This window comes from Tinamus guttatus, unplaced genomic scaffold, assembly GCF_059628265.1.
Source record: "Tinamus guttatus ecotype Peru unplaced genomic scaffold, ASM5962826v1 Tinamus_guttatus_pri_ptg000300l, whole genome shotgun sequence".
Lineage (NCBI taxonomy): Eukaryota > Metazoa > Chordata > Aves > Tinamiformes > Tinamidae > Tinamus > Tinamus guttatus.
Window position 1 is genome coordinate 442,669 of NW_028288834.1, and position 20,668 is coordinate 463,336.

General features: G+C 57.1%; 1 protein-coding gene across 1 annotated transcript; it reads right to left on the reverse strand.

The window, feature by feature from the left end:
- Positions 1 to 11,469: 11,469 nt before the first annotated feature.
- Positions 11,470 to 16,771, reverse strand: LOC148594078 (coiled-coil domain-containing protein 81-like). Its single transcript, XM_088528062.1, has 7 exons — positions 16,693 to 16,771; positions 15,869 to 15,930; positions 15,190 to 15,337; positions 14,604 to 14,860; positions 14,144 to 14,229; positions 11,813 to 11,938; positions 11,470 to 11,560 (listed from the first exon to the last, which is right to left on the reverse strand). Exons 1-7 carry the CDS (start codon positions 16,769 to 16,771, stop codon positions 11,470 to 11,472), a joined length of 849 nt encoding a protein of 282 aa, XP_088384188.1.
- Between the last annotated feature and the right edge of the window lie 3,897 nt (positions 16,772 to 20,668).

Here is a 20,668-nt window from a genome sequence, read left to right on the forward strand (position 1 = left end):
GCAGCCCCTGCAAAGAGCAGGGAGCACACTCCCAGCCCGTGTAGAATGGCAAGGGGAAGCAGAGAGTGGTCCCTGCTGTCTCACCAGGAAGAGTCACTTTCACCCCCTGCGGCCAGGCCACCTTCATGCCCAACTTGAAGATGGGTCTTCGAACCATGAGCAGCCCTTCTTCACCCAGGTTCAGTGGCTCCTGGACTGTACAGAAGGTGCCAAGACCCTCCACCAAGACACCCTACACATGGAAAGACAGAAAGGCCAGTGTGTAAGCATTCTGTTGATGGAAAACGGGAGGACTGTGTGAAGGTGGGCAGACTGCTCTGTGCCCTCCCTGCTGTTTTAGTAAAGCAGAGCAAGACTTTGGGAAGCTGTGGAGGAGAGCCCCTTGCTGCAGATGTTTTCCTCACCCTCCCCTGCACATTTGGTCCTCAGTGTCCTCCAAGTATTTCCTACCATCCTACAATCTGAGAGCACCAGAAGAAGCCAGGGCTCTCCAAGAGTACAGAGGCCGGAAAGTGCCTCCGCCTGCTTGCTTGGTCTCTCCATTTGAGACACGGAGAAAAGAGAAGCCTCACGAGGTGCTGACTATTTTCTCACATGAGCTCTGAACGTTCTTCTCCTCTCGGTTTTCAAGGAGCTACTCTATCTCATGCTTGCGGGTGGCAGTGTGCCTGCCTGGTGGTGAGGTAAGGATTTCTCCCAGGACCCAGGTCTCTCTGAACACGTGAAACCCTGCAAGGCGAGGGGAATCCGGCCGCCAGCCCACCTTGTTCTGCCTCAGCTGCTGTAGGATGTAATACGATACAGCATCCCAGATCGTGACAATCTCTGGAAAGCACGGGAAAGATTCATCAGTGCTCGTGTCAGGCGACTCGCAAGCTCTCTGCAAGCTGCTCCCCCCGAGGTGACAGGCAGGCATGTTCAAACCAACCAAAGAGCTACCACCCCAGGTGCCGAGCTGGCCTTTGCCGCTGTTTCAGGCTGCCAGTCTTACGCTGATCCCAGTGGAGGTGCCGAGGAGAAAGCAGAACAAGGGAAGGATTTGGCACAAGCGCAATGGCCACCTCATTCCTGGCAAAGGATGCCATCTCCAAGCACAAAATATGTTTTGCCTATTGGAGGCACGTGAGGATGGAGGGGGAAGAAACAGAGGTTATCCTGAACAAGAAGAGAGGCCACCTTGGATTCACTCCAATGCAAAGGATTTGATTCCCCCAGGGGCATTTGGTGGCAGGCGCTTGAGAGCCCCATGGGAATGCAGGGACACCTGCAGCTCCTGGAGGAGGGACCTACTCCCCCCCGGCGGCTGTCCCCAGAAGGCTTCCCCCTTCCCAGGCAGACGGGACCTTGCACTATAACTCCCTCAGCAGAGGGAGCAGTGCCCAAAGGAGCCTTGGGGCTCAGGGTAGCTGCAGGCCCAAGACGCACAATTCCTAGCTGCCGCTCTGTCTCTCACAGGAGACATGAGCCTCAGGCCAGGTTCTCGCAACAGTCCCCAGCCTTCTGCAGGGCCACAGTCCCAGGGCCACAGCTGTTTTGTCACCTCACAGGTTCTGCGGCACCTGGCGAAGCAGCACCCAAAGCCCTTACCCTCAGTGGAGAGCTGCAGGAGCACTGGGAACAAAATGGAGTGCACCGGACTGATGACCTCGGTCCAGAAGCCCTCCATCTTGGCTTCCCCCTTGTCCTTGGCTCGCTAGTCGAGCAGGGAAGAAGGATTCTCTTCCGCGACCTCGCCAAGGACTCCTCTCTCTCCAACGAGCCCCTTGTTCTCAGGCCGTGAGGGAGAGCTTCCCCGAGCACTCCTGCTGCCTCCTGTGTGCACTCCTCGTCACCGAGAAGCTCCAAAGGACAGCAGTGGAGCAGAGCACGGCGAGCAGTGACCAGCAGCGCGCGTGCCTGGCAGGGAAGTGACAGGGTCCTGCCGGTCGCTGGGGGGTCACCTCCTTGTGATGCAGCACAGGCCAGTGTGACCTCAGCGCGTGTCACCAGGGGCTGCCTGAGGGGAGCGGCAGCTGAAACAGCCAGGGAAGGAGGAGAGAGATGTCCCCTCTCGCCCTGGCACACAGACCGCTGCCTTCGTCCCAGCCGTGGGGCCAAGGGTGAGGACAGACACATCAGCAGTGCGTCTAAAGAGTGCCAAAACTGCGAAATGTCAAAAACGGGGCACTGCAGTAGCCACGTCTGCCACCAAGCCCCAACAGCACTCCCTGATGGCGAATCCTTGCGTGTCTAGCTCCAGCCCTGTAAGTTTCCTGCTGTTTGTCATCTCAAGGAGCCCAGCAAGACGAGGACATTGCGTCGTGGTTGTTTCTTGCTGAGTCCTGCAAAGTGATGCCACCATCGTCGCCTTCACCTCCTGGGAGAGGGATTTTAGGCCATCCCACCTGCTAGTGCCATGTGGTGATGCCAGAGAATCTTCCCACTTGAAAGTGCCTGGAGTGCCCCCAGGACATGGAAGCAGCACGGTCACAGAGTGACACGGAGAGTTTCTCCTTGGCCATTCCCACCCCAACCGTCTTGTCTGCACTTTTCCCCAAGTGCCCGTGCAAGGAGCAAGAGACTTCAGTGCACGAGCAGATGCAGGGCTGTCACAGTTGGAACGGAAGCCATGTCCTCCGCAGGGAAAGCCTCGTGTCACAGGAGAGTTAATGTCCAAAAAACCCACCTACTCAAAAACCCTGCATGTGCACACACACACACATGCACGCAATGCACCCTGCCAGAGAGAGCCCAGGCAGTAGACCCCTTGTGTCTGCAAAGTGACAAGATGAGGTTAAGAAGCTACCCCTCTTGAAAGTTTTGATGCTCCACATTTGTAAGCAACTCCCCGAGCACTGTTCCATGTCTGGATAGAAGTCTGTCTCAAGAATTGCCGTTTCTTGCAAATGGAGTATGCATTGGCGCAGGAAAGACAGTGTGGCGTGGTTTTTCTACCATATGCCAAGGGTTCTGTTTGTCACCTATGGGTCGCTAAAACCCATTTGTCAATGAGCACGGCAGAAAGGAGCAGAAGCCCCCACTTCTTCTTTCATGGACGCGCTGAGTTTCCACTTGAGTTTAGCAAGGCCCACTTGGGGCCTTGGTGGAGCTTCTGCTCGCACTTTCCCCAAGCAGAGCCCCGTGCAGGGTCAGGGAGTTGAAGGCAAGCAAGAGGGCTCTGCTTCACAGGAGCTGCCCACTGCTGTAGCCGCCAGCAGCTCCCTTGCAGAGGCCTGTGCGGGGCTCCGGCCCCATCCTCTACAGCTCCCTGCCTCACTGGCACAGGCTAAAATTGGTGCAGCCCCTCCAGTCACACAGCAACTAGTACCATCCCAGCATCAACAGGGGAGTGGCAATGACACCGTCGGTTAGAAGGCATGGAATACATCATCTTTCTGTTTGCCATGCAGAATGTAAGGCAACTTGTTTCTCACTGCGCAGGAATGTGCATGTCTCAGTGCAGGAAGTGGCCAAGGTCTTCCCCAGGCCTTGCTTTCCCCTAGCTGGGAAGGATGTTGTTTTGAGGCGTGGAAGCTGCCCCAGGGAAGAGCAGCCGGGAAGGCTGCAGAGGGCTTCCCCCACAGGCGTGCTGGCTTTGCTTTGGCCTGCGGATGGGGGATCGGTTCTGCAGCGCAGGCATGTCCTCTCGCTGCGGGAGCCCTCCCGGCCTTGCTCAAGGCTTGTCCCGGGGAGCAGAAAGCAGAGCCGCAGTGCCCAGCATTATCTCAGAAACGGCTGCCTTGGAGGGCCTTTCTTCTTCCCTTTCTGTGGTCAAGAGAGAGCTCTGTGGCCCAGAGCAAGAGTGTCCCGGGAGACAGGCCTCCCCGCTCTCCTTGCTGCCTTGTGTGCCCTGCCTGCCCTTCCAAAGCTGTCCTGCTGCTGCTTTTAAGGCTCAGAATGCACCAACAAAAGGCTCAGAGCAACTCCAAAACACGCTTTATTTTCTGGAGGAAAGGACATTTCTGTTGCAAACGCCCAGGTTTTGGACTCCATGCTCTTTCTTCTTGAGCTTGCTCATGAGCAAAGCACTGAGGGGGAACATGAAAAAAGTCCTGAGTGAATCATAACATGCAGGTACCTTGTGGAAATCCAATGACACATCCCAGGCCCCCAGCCCACGCCCATGGGAAAGATGATTGGTGCACGTGCAGACCCAAGCGAAGTTCCAAGGGCTTCTGTGTCCTGGGCTAGGAGGGCAGCAAAAGACCCTCTTTCCCACAGGCCGTGGCACCAAGGTCTTGGCAGGAACAGGGACCTGGCTTTGCTTGGGAGCTTCTTACCAGCGAGCCTCCTCCTCCTGCTTCTGCCTCTGCCGGTTTTCCTCCACCCTTTCCTTCCAGCGGTCTCGAAGCACTTTGTAGGATGTTGTGAGCTGCATGCTTTCCTTGGCTTGTACCAAAAGATGTCTGCAAGAGGAGTAAAATAGTCCCCCTCCTGCTACCTGGGGACACTTGGGGGGTTCTTCCCGCCTCAGCTGCTGCAAACCCACAGCAGCAGAATTCATGGGATGTCGTCTACCATGCCCCGCAGGTGAGGGATTTGGGTGCTAGCACATCCGGGGTGTCATCTGCACCATGGTCGCAGGGGCCAGCCTGCAACTTGCAAGCCTCTGCACACTCACTTGTCCGCTGCCATCCCAGTGCCTGGGGAAGAGCGCTGGCCAGGGGCGCTTGGCTTCTTCACAATTTGTGTCTGTTTTGCAAAGGCAAGAAGAACAATTTTCAGGAGGAGAATCAGGAGGGAGGAGTGAAGAGGGAATCCGGAGGTTGCCACCCCCTTGCGCATTTCCCCTGGCTGCAGCCATCTCCCTCCTCGGAAGGGCTGAGCCCACTTGGGAGCTGCCCCAGGCAGGCAGCAGTCCTCCTCCTGGGCCCTGGCTGCCTGCAAAGCCCGGCTGCCTGCAAAGCCCTGCTGCCTGCCCGACAGGCAGGAGAGACCCCTTTCTCAGAGGCCTCTCCAAGACATCCCATACCTTGTCCTGACGTGGGGCCCTTTCTGCCACCACAGCCTGCTCTTCCTTCAGTGCTGCTTGCCCTCGCCTGTCTTTTAAGATGGAGACGCGTGCAGCTCGTGGAGCACCCTGCACGGGTGGGAAGGCTGTTTCCTGAGGAGGGCACAGAAAGGCAGCAGGATTAGACTGCTCGGCTACTGGGAGGGAGAGTTGTTGGCTTTTGCTCTGCACCCTCTCTTCCAGCCCTGCTCTTGAGCCTCAGCGGCTCTTTGCCCCTTGTTGACACAGCGGGAGTATCCCTCTCTTCTGCCCTAACTGAGCAGGGGCTCAAGAGGCGCCAGCTTGTCTGTTATGCCTTCAAAGGCAAAGAGACCCCATTTCTGTGATTAACAAAACCACGGAAGACTTTCTGCAGGCATTCTGGGAAGACACAACCGAAAATGCAGTTGCACAAGTAGAGCCAAAGTTGCATCATTGCAGGACACTTCTCAAAGTGCAAGAGGCCACTGGGGCTTGTAGGGAGCCCGCGCTGAGGGCCCTTTACGCAACATCCCATCGCACACCTGTGTGGCAGCCCTGGGAGCAGCACGGCCAGCGGCAGTCCGAGGTGCAGCTGGAGGATGTGGCTGGAGGTCGAACTTCACCTTCTTCTCTGGTTTGTCCACGATGCGAGCCAACCGTTTGGCAAGGTTGCTGAGAAGACATCGTGGGATGCAAGAGGTTGAGGGCAGGGGGGCATCTGCTCCCACAAGGGACAAGATGGGATTCCCTCACATCTTAAGGAACTCCTTCTGAACTAAGCATTTCCTGTCAGCTCCCCAAGACGTCCCGATGCTGGAGGAAAGTTAAGGTGATGGGAGGCTCCCACGCAAAGCAACGCACGCTTGCCTGCCAGCAAGAGAACAACCTGAACCGGGACCTGTGTCAGGAGCCTTTTGGAGGCCCTAGGGCCAGCATGTGCAAAGGGGCCCTCTCTGGTGCACGGGTAGAAACAAGCACAGCCCTCCTCCCTTCCGCCGAGGCTCTCACCTGACAGCAGGCTGTTTCTCCGTGCCTTGCTGCCTGCTCTCTGTGCCTACGTTTGGCAGCCTTGGGAGACTCAGCTCCTCGCGCTGCTGCAGGCGCTTGCCGGGTTGCTGCTCTGCAAGGAGGAAGGGAGGAAGGTCTTCGGCAAAGCCTGCTGAGCAGCACCTTTCCAGGTGGCCGCCGTGAGGCAGCGTGGGGGGACAGGGAGCCAACGTGCCCCGCAGGCAGGGAACTTTGGCCTTACTTTCGCTGGTGGTAGAGGTGGTGCTGCCCAGCTCTTTGGGCTTGTCCTTCCCAAAGCGGGAGGCTGTGGAGGCAACCTTGGCTTCCACGCTGCCTTTCTCCACGAGCCGAAACCTGGAAAGCAGAAGACAAGGCGAGTTGGAAGAAAGGGGGCTGTCTGCCCTCGGCCTCTTCCTGGCACTCATGCTCGTCCCGAACCACTGACACCTCCTCTCCTGCCCTCTGCTTTGCCTCCACGCGCACCTTCCTGGGTGGCTCTGGCAGTGTCCCTCCAATGCTGGAGAACTGCGCCTAAGTACCTGTGAGCACTGAGGCCCGTCAGAGCACACGGCGGAGCAGGAGCTGCGAGGGCCCTGTCAGGCAGCCAAGGGCTGCAAATGAAACACACTCACCTGGGGAACATGTGCACGGGGCGAAAGTCAGTCCTGGGAACAGGGATCTTGTCAGTTGCTTTCTTGGGATCCCTTGCCCACGGTACCTGCAACGCAGCACAGGCCTTTTGGGATGTTTCTGAGGCAGCGTCCTACCTGCTGGCAAAGGCAGCAGCCCCTGCTGGTGCTGCAGGAGGAGCCTGCCGCTCCAAAGCCACCTTGTCAGCGCTGAGCATGCCCATAAGCCCCTTGATGTGGAGTGCAGATGCTGCACGAGAGAGACTTGAGAGTGGCGAATACCCGTGTGAGTCCTTCTGCATAGACGAGGATGCAGGAAAGTGTGGCAGGGCACTCTCCTTGGACGTGGAGACTTTGGTGGGAGCAAGCTTTGGAGAAGGTGTTTGTTTAGCTGGCCAAGGGCGGGAAGCCACAGAGACTTTGCAAAGAAATGGAAGCAGGCCTGGAAAGCAGGGGAACTTACACTGCGAAGGGCTGAAATCAGGCTTGCCCTTTTCTCTAAACGTTTGATGCAGCTGGCATAAAACATCATGTACAAGGTGTCTTCCTGGCAGGTCAGAACACCAATGTCCCTGAAGACAAAGGCGACATTATGCTTCTTCTCCAAGTGGAAAGAGAATAAGCGAATCGTCTCTTCCACACAGTCTTGTATGATATGCCGTGGAAAGGAGATGAACAGGGACAACAGGTGGTAGTTCAGTGGCGCGATCCTGATATCATCTGCAAGGCAGAGAGACAGTGTGAGTGCGACAGCAGACCCAATTGGCCTTGCTGGGCCATCAAGGCATAGCAGTGGCATGGAGGCAAATGTTGGGGCAGCTTGGGGAAAGACAGTCCCACTTGCTGCAACACTGGCAACAGAAGACTCCAGAGAAGGTCTTGCCCACGAATTAGCTCTCTGGGTGATGGTTTGCGTGGGGGCTCTCTGTGTTTCCCCACCTGTGGAGGGCATTGCCCTGCTTCTGGCAGCCCCTGCAAAGAGCAGGGAGCACACTCCCAGCCCGTGTAGAATGGCAAGGGGAAGCAGAGAGTGGTCCCTGCTGTCTCACCAGGAAGAGTCACTTTCACCCCCTGCGGCCAGGCCACCTTCATGCCCAACTTGAAGATGGGTCTTTGAACCATGAGCAGCCCTTCTTCACCCAGGTTCAGTGGCTCCTGGACTGTACAGAAGGTGCCAAGACCCTCCACCAAGACACCCTACACATGGAAAGACAGAAAGGCCAGTGTGTAAGCATTCTGTTGATGGAAAACGGGAGGACTGTGTGAAGGTGGGCAGACTGCTCTGTGCCCTCCCTGCTGTTTTAGTAAAGCAGAGCAAGACTTTGGGAAGCTGTGGAGGAGAGCCCCTTGCTGCAGATGTTTTCCTCACCCTCCCCTGCACATTTGGTCCTCAGTGTCCTCCAAGTATTTCCTACCATCCTACAATCTGAGAGCACCAGAAGAAGCCAGGGCTCTCCAAGAGTACAGAGGCCGGAAAGTGCCTCCGCCTGCTTGCTTGGTCTCTCCATTTGAGACACGGAGAAAAGAGAAGCCTCACGAGGTGCTGACTATTTTCTCACATGAGCTCTGAACGTTCTTCTCCTCTCGGTTTTCAAGGAGCTACTCTATCTCATGCTTGCGGGTGGCAGTGTGCCTGCCTGGTGGTGAGGTAAGGATTTCTCCCAGGACCCAGGTCTCTCTGAACACGTGAAACCCTGCAAGGCGAGGGGAATCCGGCCGCCAGCCCACCTTGTTCTGCCTCAGCTGCTGTAGGATGTAATACGATACAGCATCCCAGATCGTGACAATCTCTGGAAAGCACGGGAAAGATTCATCAGTGCTCGTGTCAGGCGACTCACAAGCTCTCTGCAAGCTGCTCCCCCCGAGGTGACAGGCAGGCATGTTCAAACCAACCAAAGAGCTACCACCCCAGGTGCCGAGCTGGCCTTTGCCGCTGTTTCAGGCTGCCAGTCTTACGCTGATCCCAGTGGAGGTGCCGAGGAGAAAGCGGAACAAGGGAAGGATTTGGCACAAGCGCAATGGCCACCTCATTCCTGGCAAAGGATGCCATCTCCAAGCACAAAATATGTTTTGCCTATTGGAGGCACGTGAGGATGGAGGGGGAAGAAACAGAGGTTATCCTGAACAAGAAGAGAGGCCACCTTGGATTCACTCCAATGCAAAGGATTTGATTCCCCCAGGGGCATTTGGTGGCAGGCGCTTGAGAGCCCCATGGGAATGCAGGGACACCTGCAGCTCCTGGAGGAGGGACCTACTCCCCCCCGGCGGCTGTCCCCAGAAGGCTTCCCCCTTCCCAGGCAGACGGGACCTTGCACTATAACTCCCTCAGCAGAGGGAGCAGTGCCCAAAGGAGCCTTGGGGCTCAGGGTAGCTGCAGGCCCAAGACGCACAATTCCTAGCTGCCGCTCTGTCTCTCACAGGAGACAGGAGCCTCAGGCCAGGTTCTCGCAACAGTCCCCAGCCTTCTGCAGGGCCACAGTCCCAGGGCCACAGCTGTTTTGTCACCTCACAGGTTCTGCGGCACCTGGCGAAGCAGCACCCAAAGCCCTTACCCTCAGTGGAGAGCTGCAGGAGCACTGGGAACAAAATGGAGTGCACCGGACTGATGACCTCGGTCCAGAAGCCCTCCATCTTGGCTTCCCCCTTGTCCTTGGCTCGCTAGTCGAGCAGGGAAGAAGGATTCTCTTCCGCGACCTCGCCAAGGACTCCTCTCTCTCCAACGAGCCCCTTGTTCTCAGGCCGTGAGGGAGAGCTTCCCCGAGCACTCCTGCTGCCTCCTGTGTGCACTCCTCGTCACCGAGAAGCTCCAAAGGACAGCAGTGGAGCAGAGCACGGCGAGCAGTGACCAGCAGCGCGCGTGCCTGGCAGGGAAGTGACAGGGTCCTGCCGGTCGCTGGGGGGTCACCTCCTTGTGATGCAGCACAGGCCAGTGTGACCTCAGCGCGTGTCACCAGGGGCTGCCTGAGGGGAGCGGCAGCTGAAACAGCCAGGGAAGGAGGAGAGAGATGTCCCCTCTCGCCCTGGCACACAGACCGCTGCCTTCGTCCCAGCCGTGGGGCCAAGGGTGAGGACAGACACATCAGCAGTGCGTCTAAAGAGTGCCAAAACTGCGAAATGTCAAAAACGGGGCACTGCAGTAGCCACGTCTGCCACCAAGCCCCGACAGCACTCCCTGATGGCGAATCCTTGCGTGTCTAGCTCCAGCCCTGTAAGTTTCCTGCTGTTTGTCATCTCAAGGAGCCCAGCAAGACGAGGACATTGCGTCGTGGTTGTTTCTTGCTGAGTCCTGCAAAGTGATGCCACCATCGTCGCCTTCACCTCCTGGGAGAGGGATTTTAGGCCATCCCACCTGCTAGTGCCATGTGGTGATGCCAGAGAATCTTCCCACTTGAAAGTGCCTGGAGTGCCCCCAGGACATGGAAGCAGCACGGTCACAGAGTGACACGGAGAGTTTCTCCTTGGCCATTCCCACCCCAACCGTCTTGTCTGCACTTTTCCCCAAGTGCCCGTGCAAGGAGCAAGAGACTTCAGTGCACGAGCAGATGCAGGGCTGTCACAGTTGGAACGGAAGCCATGTCCTCCGCAGGGAAAGCCTCGTGTCACAGGAGAGTTAATGTCCAAAAAACCCACCTACTCAAAAACCCTGCATGTGCACACACACACACATGCACGCAATGCCCCCTGCCAGAGAGAGCCCAGGCAGTAGACCCCTTGTGTCTGCAAAGTGACAAGATGAGGTTAAGAAGCTACCCCTCTTGAAAGTTCTGATGCTCCACATTTGTAAGCAACTCCCCGAGCACTGTTCCATGTCTGGATAGAAGTCTGTCTCAAGAATTGCCGTTTCTTGCAAATGGAGTATGCATTGGCGCAGGAAAGACAGTGTGGCGTGGTTTTTCTACCATATGCCAAGGGTTCTGTTTGTCACCTATGGGTCGCTAAAACCCATTTGTCAATGAGCACGGCAGAAAGGAGCAGAAGCCCCCACTTCTTCTTTCATGGACGCGCTGAGTTTCCACTTGAGTTTAGCAAGGCCCACTTGGGGCCTTGGTGGAGCTTCTGCTCGCACTTTCCCCAAGCAGAGCCCCGTGCAGGGTCAGGGAGTTGAAGGCAAGCAAGAGGGCTCTGCTTCACAGGAGCTGCCCACTGCTGTAGCCGCCAGCAGCTCCCTTGCAGAGGCCTGTGCGGGGCTCCGGCCCCATCCTCTACAGCTCCCTGCCTCACTGGCACAGGCTAAAATTGGTGCAGCCCCTCCAGTCACACAGCAACTAGTACCATCCCAGCATCAACAGGGGAGTGGCAATGACACCGTCGGTTAGAAGGCATGGAATACATCATCTTTCTGTTTGCCATGCAGAATGTAAGGCAACTTGTTTCTCACTGCGCAGGAATGTGCATGTCTCAGTGCAGGAAGTGGCCAAGGTCTTCCCCAGGCCTTGCTTTCCCCTAGCTGGGAAGGATGTTGTTTTGAGGCGTGGAAGCTGCCCCAGGGAAGAGCAGCCGGGAAGGCTGCAGAGGGCTTCCCCCACAGGCGTGCTGGCTTTGCTTTGGCCTGCGGATGGGGGATCGGTTCTGCAGCGCAGGCATGTCCTCTCGCTGCGGGAGCCCTCCCGGCCTTGCTCAAGGCTTGTCCCGGGGAGCAGAAAGCAGAGCCGCAGTGCCCAGCATTATCTCAGAAACGGCTGCCTTGGAGGGCCTTTCTTCTTCCCTTTCTGTGGTCAAGAGAGAGCTCTGTGGCCCAGAGCAAGAGTGTCCCGGGAGACAGGCCTCCCCGCTCTCCTTGCTGCCTTGTGTGCCCTGCCTGCCCTTCCAAAGCTGTCCTGCTGCTGCTTTTAAGGCTCAGAATGCACCAACAAAAGGCTCAGAGCAACTCCAAAACACGCTTTATTTTCTGGAGGAAAGGACATTTCTGTTGCAAACGCCCAGGTTTTGGACTCCATGCTCTTTCTTCTTGAGCTTGCTCATGAGCAAAGCACTGAGGGGGAACATGAAAAAAGTCCTGAGTGAATCATAACATGCAGGTACCTTGTGGAAATCCAATGACACATCCCAGGCCCCCAGCCCACGCCCATGGGAAAGATGATTGGTGCACGTGCAGACCCAAGCGAAGTTCCAAGGGCTTCTGTGTCCTGGGCTAGGAGGGCAGCAAAAGACCCTCTTTCCCACAGGCCGTGGCACCAAGGTCTTGGCAGGAACAGGGACCTGGCTTTGCTTGGGAGCTTCTTACCAGCGAGCCTCCTCCTCCTGCTTCTGCCTCTGCCGGTTTTCCTCCACCCTTTCCTTCCAGCGGTCTCGAAGCACTTTGTAGGATGTTGTGAGCTGCATGCTTTCCTTGGCTTGTACCAAAAGATGTCTGCAAGAGGAGTAAAATAGTCCCCCTCCTGCTACCTGGGGACACTTGGGGGGTTCTTCCCGCCTCAGCTGCTGCAAACCCACAGCAGCAGAATTCATGGGATGTCGTCTACCATGCCCCGCAGGTGAGGGATTTGGGTGCTAGCACATCCGGGGTGTCATCTGCACCATGGTCGCAGGGGCCAGCCTGCAACTTGCAAGCCTCTGCACACTCACTTGTCCGCTGCCATCCCAGTGCCTGGGGAAGAGCGCTGGCCAGGGGCGCTTGGCTTCTTCACAATTTGTGTCTGTTTTGCAAAGGCAAGAAGAACAATTTTCAGGAGGAGAATCAGGAGGGAGGAGTGAAGAGGGAATCCGGAGGTTGCCACCCCCTTGCGCATTTCCCCTGGCTGCAGCCATCTCCCTCCTCGGAAGGGCTGAGCCCACTTGGGAGCTGCCCCAGGCAGGCAGCAGTCCTCCTCCTGGGCCCTGGCTGCCTGCAAAGCCCGGCTGCCTGCAAAGCCCTGCTGCCTGCCCGACAGGCAGGAGAGACCCCTTTCTCAGAGGCCTCTCCAAGACATCCCATACCTTGTCCTGACGTGGGGCCCTTTCTGCCACCACAGCCTGCTCTTCCTTCAGTGCTGCTTGCCCTCGCCTGTCTTTTAAGATGGAGACGCGTGCAGCTCGTGGAGCACCCTGCACGGGTGGGAAGGCTGTTTCCTGAGGAGGGCACAGAAAGGCAGCAGGATTAGACTGCTCGGCTACTGGGAGGGAGAGTTGTTGGCTTTTGCTCTGCACCCTCTCTTCCAGCCCTGCTCTTGAGCCTCAGCGGCTCTTTGCCCCTTGTTGACACAGCGGGAGTATCCCTCTCTTCTGCCCTAACTGAGCAGGGGCTCAAGAGGCGCCAGCTTGTCTGTTATGCCTTCAAAGGCAAAGAGACCCCATTTCTGTGATTAACAAAACCACGGAAGACTTTCTGCAGGCATTCTGGGAAGACACAACCGAAAATGCAGTTGCACAAGTAGAGCCAAAGTTGCATCATTGCAGGACACTTCTCAAAGTGCAAGAGGCCACTGGGGCTTGTAGGGAGCCCGCGCTGAGGGCCCTTTACGCAACATCCCATCGCACACCTGTGTGGCAGCCCTGGGAGCAGCACGGGCAGCGGCAGTCCGAGGTGCAGCTGGAGGATGTGGCTGGAGGTCGAACTTCACCTTCTTCTCTGGTTTGTCCACGATGCGAGCCAACCGTTTGGCAAGGTTGCTGAGAAGACATCGTGGGATGCAAGAGGTTGAGGGCAGGGGGGCATCTGCTCCCACAAGGGACAAGATGGGATTCCCTCACATCTTAAGGAACTCCTTCTGAACTAAGCATTTCCTGTCAGCTCCCCAAGACGTCCCGATGCTGGAGGAAAGTTAAGGTGATGGGAGGCTCCCACGCAAAGCAACGCACGCTTGCCTGCCAGCAAGAGAACAACCTGAACCGGGACCTGTGTCAGGAGCCTTTTGGAGGCCCTAGGGCCAGCATGTGCAAAGGGGCCCTCTCTGGTGCACGGGTAGAAACAAGCACAGCCCTCCTCCCTTCCGCCGAGGCTCTCACCTGACAGCAGGCTGTTTCTCCGTGCCTTGCTGCCTGCTCTCTGTGCCTACGTTTGGCAGCCTTGGGAGACTCAGCTCCTCGCGCTGCTGCAGGCGCTTGCCGGGTTGCTGCTCTGCAAGGAGGAAGGGAGGAAGGTCTTCGGCAAAGCCTGCTGAGCAGCACCTTTCCAGGTGGCCGCCGTGAGGCAGCGTGGGGGGACAGGGAGCCAACGTGCCCCGCAGGCAGGGAACTTTGGCCTTACTTTCGCTGGTGGTAGAGGTGGTGCTGCCCAGCTCTTTGGGCTTGTCCTTCCCAAAGCGGGAGGCTGTGGAGGCAACCTTGGCTTCCACGCTGCCTTTCTCCACGAGCCGAAACCTGGAAAGCAGAAGACAAGGCGAGTTGGAAGAAAGGGGGCTGTCTGCCCTCGGCCTCTTCCTGGCACTCATGCTCGTCCCGAACCACTGACACCTCCTCTCCTGCCCTCTGCTTTGCCTCCACGCGCACCTTCCTGGGTGGCTCTGGCAGTGTCCCTCCAATGCTGGAGAACTGCGCCTAAGTACCTGTGAGCACTGAGGCCCGTCAGAGCACACGGCGGAGCAGAGCTGCGAGGGCCCTGTCAGGCAGCCAAGGGCTGCAAATGAAACACACTCACCTGGGGAACATGTGCACGGGGCGAAAGTCAGTCCTGGGAACAGGGATCTTGTCAGTTGCTTTCTTGGGATCCCTTGCCCACGGTACCTGCAACGCAGCACAGGCCTTTTGGGATGTTTCTGAGGCAGCGTCCTACCTGCTGGCAAAGGCAGCAGCCCCTGCTGGTGCTGCAGGAGGAGCCTGCCGCTCCAAAGCCACCTTGTCAGCGCTGAGCATGCCCATAAGCCCCTTGATGTGGAGTGCAGATGCTGCACGAGAGAGACTTGAGAGTGGCGAATACCCGTGTGAGTCCTTCTGCATAGACGAGGATGCAGGAAAGTGTGGCAGGGCACTCTCCTTGGACGTGGAGACTTTGGTGGGAGCAAGCTTTGGAGAAGGTGTTTGTTTAGCTGGCCAAGGGCGGGAAGCCACAGAGACTTTGCAAAGAAATGGAAGCAGGCCTGGAAAGCAGGGGAACTTACACTGCGAAGGGCTGAAATCAGGCTTGCCCTTTTCTCTAAACGTTTGATGCAGCTGGCATAAAACATCATGTACAAGGTGTCTTCCTGGCAGGTCAGAACACCAATGTCCCTGAAGACAAAGGCGACATTATGCTTCTTCTCCAAGTGGAAAGAGAATAAGCGAATCGTCTCTTCCACACAGTCTTGTATGATATGCCGTGGAAAGGAGATGAACAGGGACAACAGGTGGTAGTTCAGTGGCGCGATCCTGATATCATCTGCAAGGCAGAGAGACAGTGTGAGTGCGACAGCAGACCCAATTGGCCTTGCTGGGCCATCAAGGCATAGCAGTGGCATGGAGGCAAATGTTGGGGCAGCTTGGGGAAAGACAGTCCCACTTGCTGCAACACTGGCAACAGAAGACTCCAGAGAAGGTCTTGCCCACGAATTAGCTCTCTGGGTGATGGTTTGCGTGGGGGCTGTCTGTGTTTCCCCACCTGTGGAGGGCATTGCCCTGCTTCTGGCAGCCCCTGCAAAGAGCAGGGAGCACACTCCCAGCCCGTGTAGAATGGCAAGGGGAAGCAGAGAGTGGTCCCTGCTGTCTCACCAGGAAGAGTCACTTTCACCCCCTGCGGCCAGGCCACCTTCATGCCCAACTTGAAGATGGGTCTTCGAACCATGAGCAGCCCTTCTTCACCCAGGTTCAGTGGCTCCTGGACTGTACAGAAGGTGCCAAGACCCTCCACCAAGACACCCTACACATGGAAAGACAGAAAGGCCAGTGTGTAAGCATTCTGTTGATGGAAAACGGGAGGACTGTGTGAAGGTGGGCAGACTGCTCTGTGCCCTCCCTGCTGTTTTAGTAAAGCAGAGCAAGACTTTGGGAAGCTGTGGAGGAGAGCCCCTTGCTGCAGATGTTTTCCTCACCCTCCCCTGCACATTTGGTCCTCAGTGTCCTCCAAGTATTTCCTACCATCCTACAATCTGAGAGCACCAGAAGAAGCCAGGGCTCTCCAAGAGTACAGAGGCCGGAAAGTGCCTCCGCCTGCTTGCTTGGTCTCTCCATTTGAGACACGGAGAAAAGAGAAGCCTCACGAGGTGCTGACTATTTTCTCACATGAGCTCTGAACGTTCTTCTCCTCTCGGTTTTCAAGGAGCTACTCTATCTCATGCTTGCGGGTGGCAGTGTGCCTGCCTGGTGGTGAGGTAAGGATTTCTCCCAGGACCCAGGTCTCTCTGAACACGTGAAACCCTGCAAGGCGAGGGGAATCCGGCCGCCAGCCCACCTTGTTCTGCCTCAGCTGCTGTAGGATGTAATACGATACAGCATCCCAGATCGTGACAATCTCTGGAAAGCACGGGAAAGATTCATCAGTGCTCGTGTCAGGCGACTCACAAGCTCTCTGCAAGCTGCTCCCCCCGAGGTGACAGGCAGGCATGTTCAAACCAACCAAAGAGCTACCACCCCAGGTGCCGAGCTGGCCTTTGCCGCTGTTTCAGGCTGCCAGTCTTACGCTGATCCCAGTGGAGGTGCCGAGGAGAAAGCGGAACAAGGGAAGGATTTGGCACAAGCGCAATGGCCACCTCATTCCTGGCAAAGGATGCCATCTCCAAGCACAAAATATGTTTTGCCTATTGGAGGCACGTGAGGATGGAGGGGGAAGAAACAGAGGTTATCCTGAACAAGAAGAGAGGCCACCTTGGATTCACTCCAATGCAAAGGATTTGATTCCCCCAGGGGCATTTGGTGGCAGGCGCTTGAGAGCCCCATGGGAATGCAGGGACACCTGCAGCTCCTGGAGGAGGGACCTACTCCCCCCCGGCGGCTGTCCCCAGAAGGCTTCCCCCTTCCCAGGCAGACGGGACCTTGCACTATAACTCCCTCAGCAGAGGGAGCAGTGCCCAAAGGAGCCTTGGGGCTCAGGGTAGCTGCAGGCCCAAGACGCACAATTCCTAGCTGCCGCTCTGTCTCTCACAGGAGACAGGAGCCTCAGGCCAGGTTCTCGCAACAGTCCCCAGCCTTCTGCAGGGCCACAGTCCCAGGGCCACAGCTGTTTTGTCACCTCACAGGTTCTGCGGCACCTGGCGAAGCAGCACCCAAAGCCCTTACCCTCAGTGGAGAGCTGCAGGAGCACTGGGAACAAAATGGAGTGCACCGGACTGATGACCTCGGTCCAGAAGCCCTCCATCTTGGCTTCCCCCTTGTCCTTGGCTCGCTAGTCGAGCAGGGAAGAAGGATTCTCTACCGCGACCTCGCCAAGGACTCCTCTCTCTCCAACGAGCCCCTTGTTCTCAGGCCGTGAGGGAGAGCTTCCCCGAGCACTCCGGCTGCCTCCTGTGTGCACTCCTCGTCACCGAGAAGCTCCAAAGGACAGCAGTGGAGCAGAGCACGGCGAGCAGTGACCAGCAGCGCGCGTGCCTGGCAGGGAAGTGACAGGGCCCTGCCGGTCGCTGGGGGGGTCACCTCCTTGTGATGCAGCACAGGCCAGTGTGACCTCAGCGCGTGTCACCAGGGGCTGTCTGAGGGGAGCGGCAGCTGAAACAGCCAGGGAAGGAGGAGAGAGATGTCCCCTCTCACCCTGGCACACAGACCGCTGCCTTCGTCCCAGCCGTGGGGCCAAGGGTGAGGACAGACACATCAGCAGTGCGTCTAAAGAGTGCCAAAACTGCGAAATGTCAAAAACGGGGCACTGCAGTAGCCACGTCTGCCACCAAGCCCTGACAGCACTCCCTGATGGCGAATCCTTGCGTGTCTAGCTCCAGCCCTGTAAGTTTCCTGCTGTTTGTCATCTCAAGGAGCCCAGCAAGACGAGGACATTGCGTCGTGGTTGTTTCTTGCTGAGTCCTGCAAAGTGATGCCACCATCGTCGCCTTCACCTCCTGGGAGAGGGATTTTAGGCCATCCCACCTGCTAGTGCCATGTGGTGATGCCAGAGAATCTTCCCACTTGAAAGTGCCTGGAGTGCCCCCAGGACATGGAAGCAGCACGGTCACAGAGTGACACGGAGAGTTTCTCCTTGGCCATTCCCACCCCAACCGTCTTGTCTGCACTTTTCCCCAAGTGCCCGTGCAAGGAGCAAGAGACTTCAGTGCACGAGCAGATGCAGGGCTGTCACAGTTGGAACGGAAGCCATGTCCTCCGCAGGGAAAGCCTCGTGTCACAGGAGAGTTAATGTCCAAAAAACCCACCTACTCAAAAACCCTGCATGTGCACACACACACACACGCACGCAATGCCCCCTGCCAGAGAGAGCCCAGGCAGTAGACCCCTTGTGTCTGCAAAGTGACAAGATGAGGTTAAGAAGCTACCCCTCTTGAAAGTTTTGATGCTCCACATTTGTAAGCAACTCCCCGAGCACTGTTCCATGTCTGGATAGAAGTCTGTCTCAAGAATTGCCGTTTCTTGCAAATGGAGTATGCATTGGCGCAGGAAAGACAGTGTGGCGTGGTTTTTCTACCATATGCCAAGGGTTCTGTTTGTCACCTATGGGTCGCTAAAACCCATTTGTCAATGAGCACGGCAGAAAGGAGCAGAAGCCCCCACTTCTTCTTTCATGGACGCGCTGAGTTTCCACTTGAGTTTAGCAAGGCCCACTTGGGGCCTTGGTGGAGCTTCTGCTCGCACTTTCCCCAAGCAGAGCCCCGTGCAGGGTCAGGGAGTTGAAGGCAAGCAAGAGGGCTCTGCTTCACAGGAGCTGCCCACTGCTGTAGCCGCCAGCAGCTCCCTTGCAGAGGCCTGTGCGGGGCTCCGGCCCCATCCTCTACAGCTCCCTGCCTCACTGGCACAGGCTAAAATTGGTGCAGCCCCTCCAGTCACACAGCAACTAGTACCATCCCAGCATCAACAGGGGAGTGGCAATGACACCGTCGGTTAGAAGGCATGGAATACATCATCTTTCTGTTTGCCATGCAGAATGTAAGGCAACTTGTTTCTCACTGCGCAGGAATGTGCATGTCTCAGTGCAGGAAGTGGCCAAGGTCTTCCCCAGGCCTTGCTTTCCCCTAGCTGGGAAGGATGTTGTTTTGAGGCGTGGAAGCTGCCCCAGGGAAGAGCAGCCGGGAAGGCTGCAGAGGGCTTCCCCCACAGGCGTGCTGGCTTTGCTTTGGCCTGCGGATGGGGGATCGGTTCTGCAGCGCAGGCATGTCCTCTCGCTGCGGGAGCCCTCCCGGCCTTGCTCAAGGCTTGTCCCGGGGAGCAGAAAGCAGAGCCGCAGTGCCCAGCATTATCTCAGAAACGGCTGCCTTGGAGGGCCTTTCTTCTTCCCTTTCTGTGGTCAAGAGAGAGCTCTGTGGCCCAGAGCAAGAGTGTCCCGGGAGACAGGCCTCCCCGCTCTCCTTGCTGCCTTGTGTGCCCTGCCTGCCCTTCCAAAGCTGTCCTGCTGCTGCTTTTAAGGCTCAGAATGCACCAACAAAAGGCTCAGAGCAACTCCAAAACACGCTTTATTTTCTGGAGGAAAGGACATTTCTGTTGCAAACGCCCAGGTTTTGGACTCCATGCTCTTTCTTCTTGAGCTTGCTCATGAGCAAAGCACTGAGGGGGAACATGAAAAAAGTCCTGAGTGAATCATAACATGCAGGTACCTTGTGGAAATCCAATGACACATCCCAGGCCCCCAGCCCACGCCCATGGGAAAGATGATTGGTGCACGTGCAGACCCAAGCGAAGTTCCAAGGGCTTCTGTGTCCTGGGCTAGGAGGGCAGCAAAAGACCCTCTTTCCCACAGGCCGTGGCACCAAGGTCTTGGCAGGAACAGGGACCTGGCTTTGCTTGGGAGCTTCTTACCAGCGAGCCTCCTCCTCCTGCTTCTGCCTCTGCCGGTTTTCCTCCACCCTTTCCTTCCAGCGGTCTCGAAGCACTTTGTAGGATGTTGTGAGCTGCATGCTTTCCTTGGCTTGTACCAAAAGATGTCTGCAAGAGGAGTAAAATAGTCCCCCTCCTGCTACCTGGGGACACTTGGGGGGTTCTTCCCGCCTCAGCTGCTGCAAACCCACAGCAGCAGAATTCATGGGATGTCGTCTACCATGCCCCGCAGGTGAGGGATTTGGGTGCTAGCACATCCGGGGTGTCATCTGCACCATGGTCGCAGGGGCCAGCCTGCAACTTGCAAGCCTCTGCACACTCACTTGTCCGCTGCCATCCCAGTGCCTGGGGAAGAGCGCTGGCCAGGGGCGCTTGGCTTCTTCACAATTTGTGTCTGTTTTGCAAAGGCAAGAAGAACAATTTTCAGGAGGAGAATCAGGAGGGAGGAGTGAAGAGGGAATCCGGAGGTTGCCACCCCCTTGCGCATTTCCCCTGGCTGCAGCCATCTCCCTCCTCGGAAGGGCTGAGCCCACTTGGGAGCTGCCCCAGGCAGGCAGCAGTCCTCCTCCTGGGCCCTGGCTGCCTGCAAAGCCCGGCTGCCTGCAAAGCCCTGCTGCCTGCCCGACAGGCAGGAGAGACCCCTTTCTCAGAGGCCTCTCCAAGACATCCCATACCTTGTCCTGACGTGGGGCCCTTTCTGCCACCACAGCCTGCTCTTCCTTCAGTGCTGCTTGCCCTCGCCTGTCTTTTAAGATGGAGACGCGTGCAGCTCGTGGAGCACCCTGCACGGGTGGGAAGGCTGTTTCCTGAGGAGGGCACAGAAAGGCAGCAGGATTAGACTGCTCGGCTACTGGGAGGGAGAGTTGTTGGCTTTTGCTCTGCACCCTCTCTTCCAGCCCTGCTCTTGAGCCTCAGCGGCTCTTTGCCCCTTGTTGACACAGCGGGAGTATCCCTCTCTTCTGCCCTAACTGAGCAGGGGCTCAAGAGGCGCCAGCTTGTCTGTTATGCCTTCAAAGGCAAAGAGACCCCATTTCTGTGATTAACAAAACCACGGAAGACTTTCTGCAGGCATTCTGGGAAGACACAACCGAAAATGCAGTTGCACAAGTAGAGCCAAAGTTGCATCATTGCAGGACACTTCTCAAAGTGCAAGAGGCCACTGGGGCTTGTAGGGAGCCCGCGCTGAGGGCCCTTTACGCAACATCCCATCGCACACCTGTGTGGCAGCCCTGGGAGCAGCACGGCCAGCGGCAGTCCGAGGTGCAGCTGGAGGATGTGGCTGGAG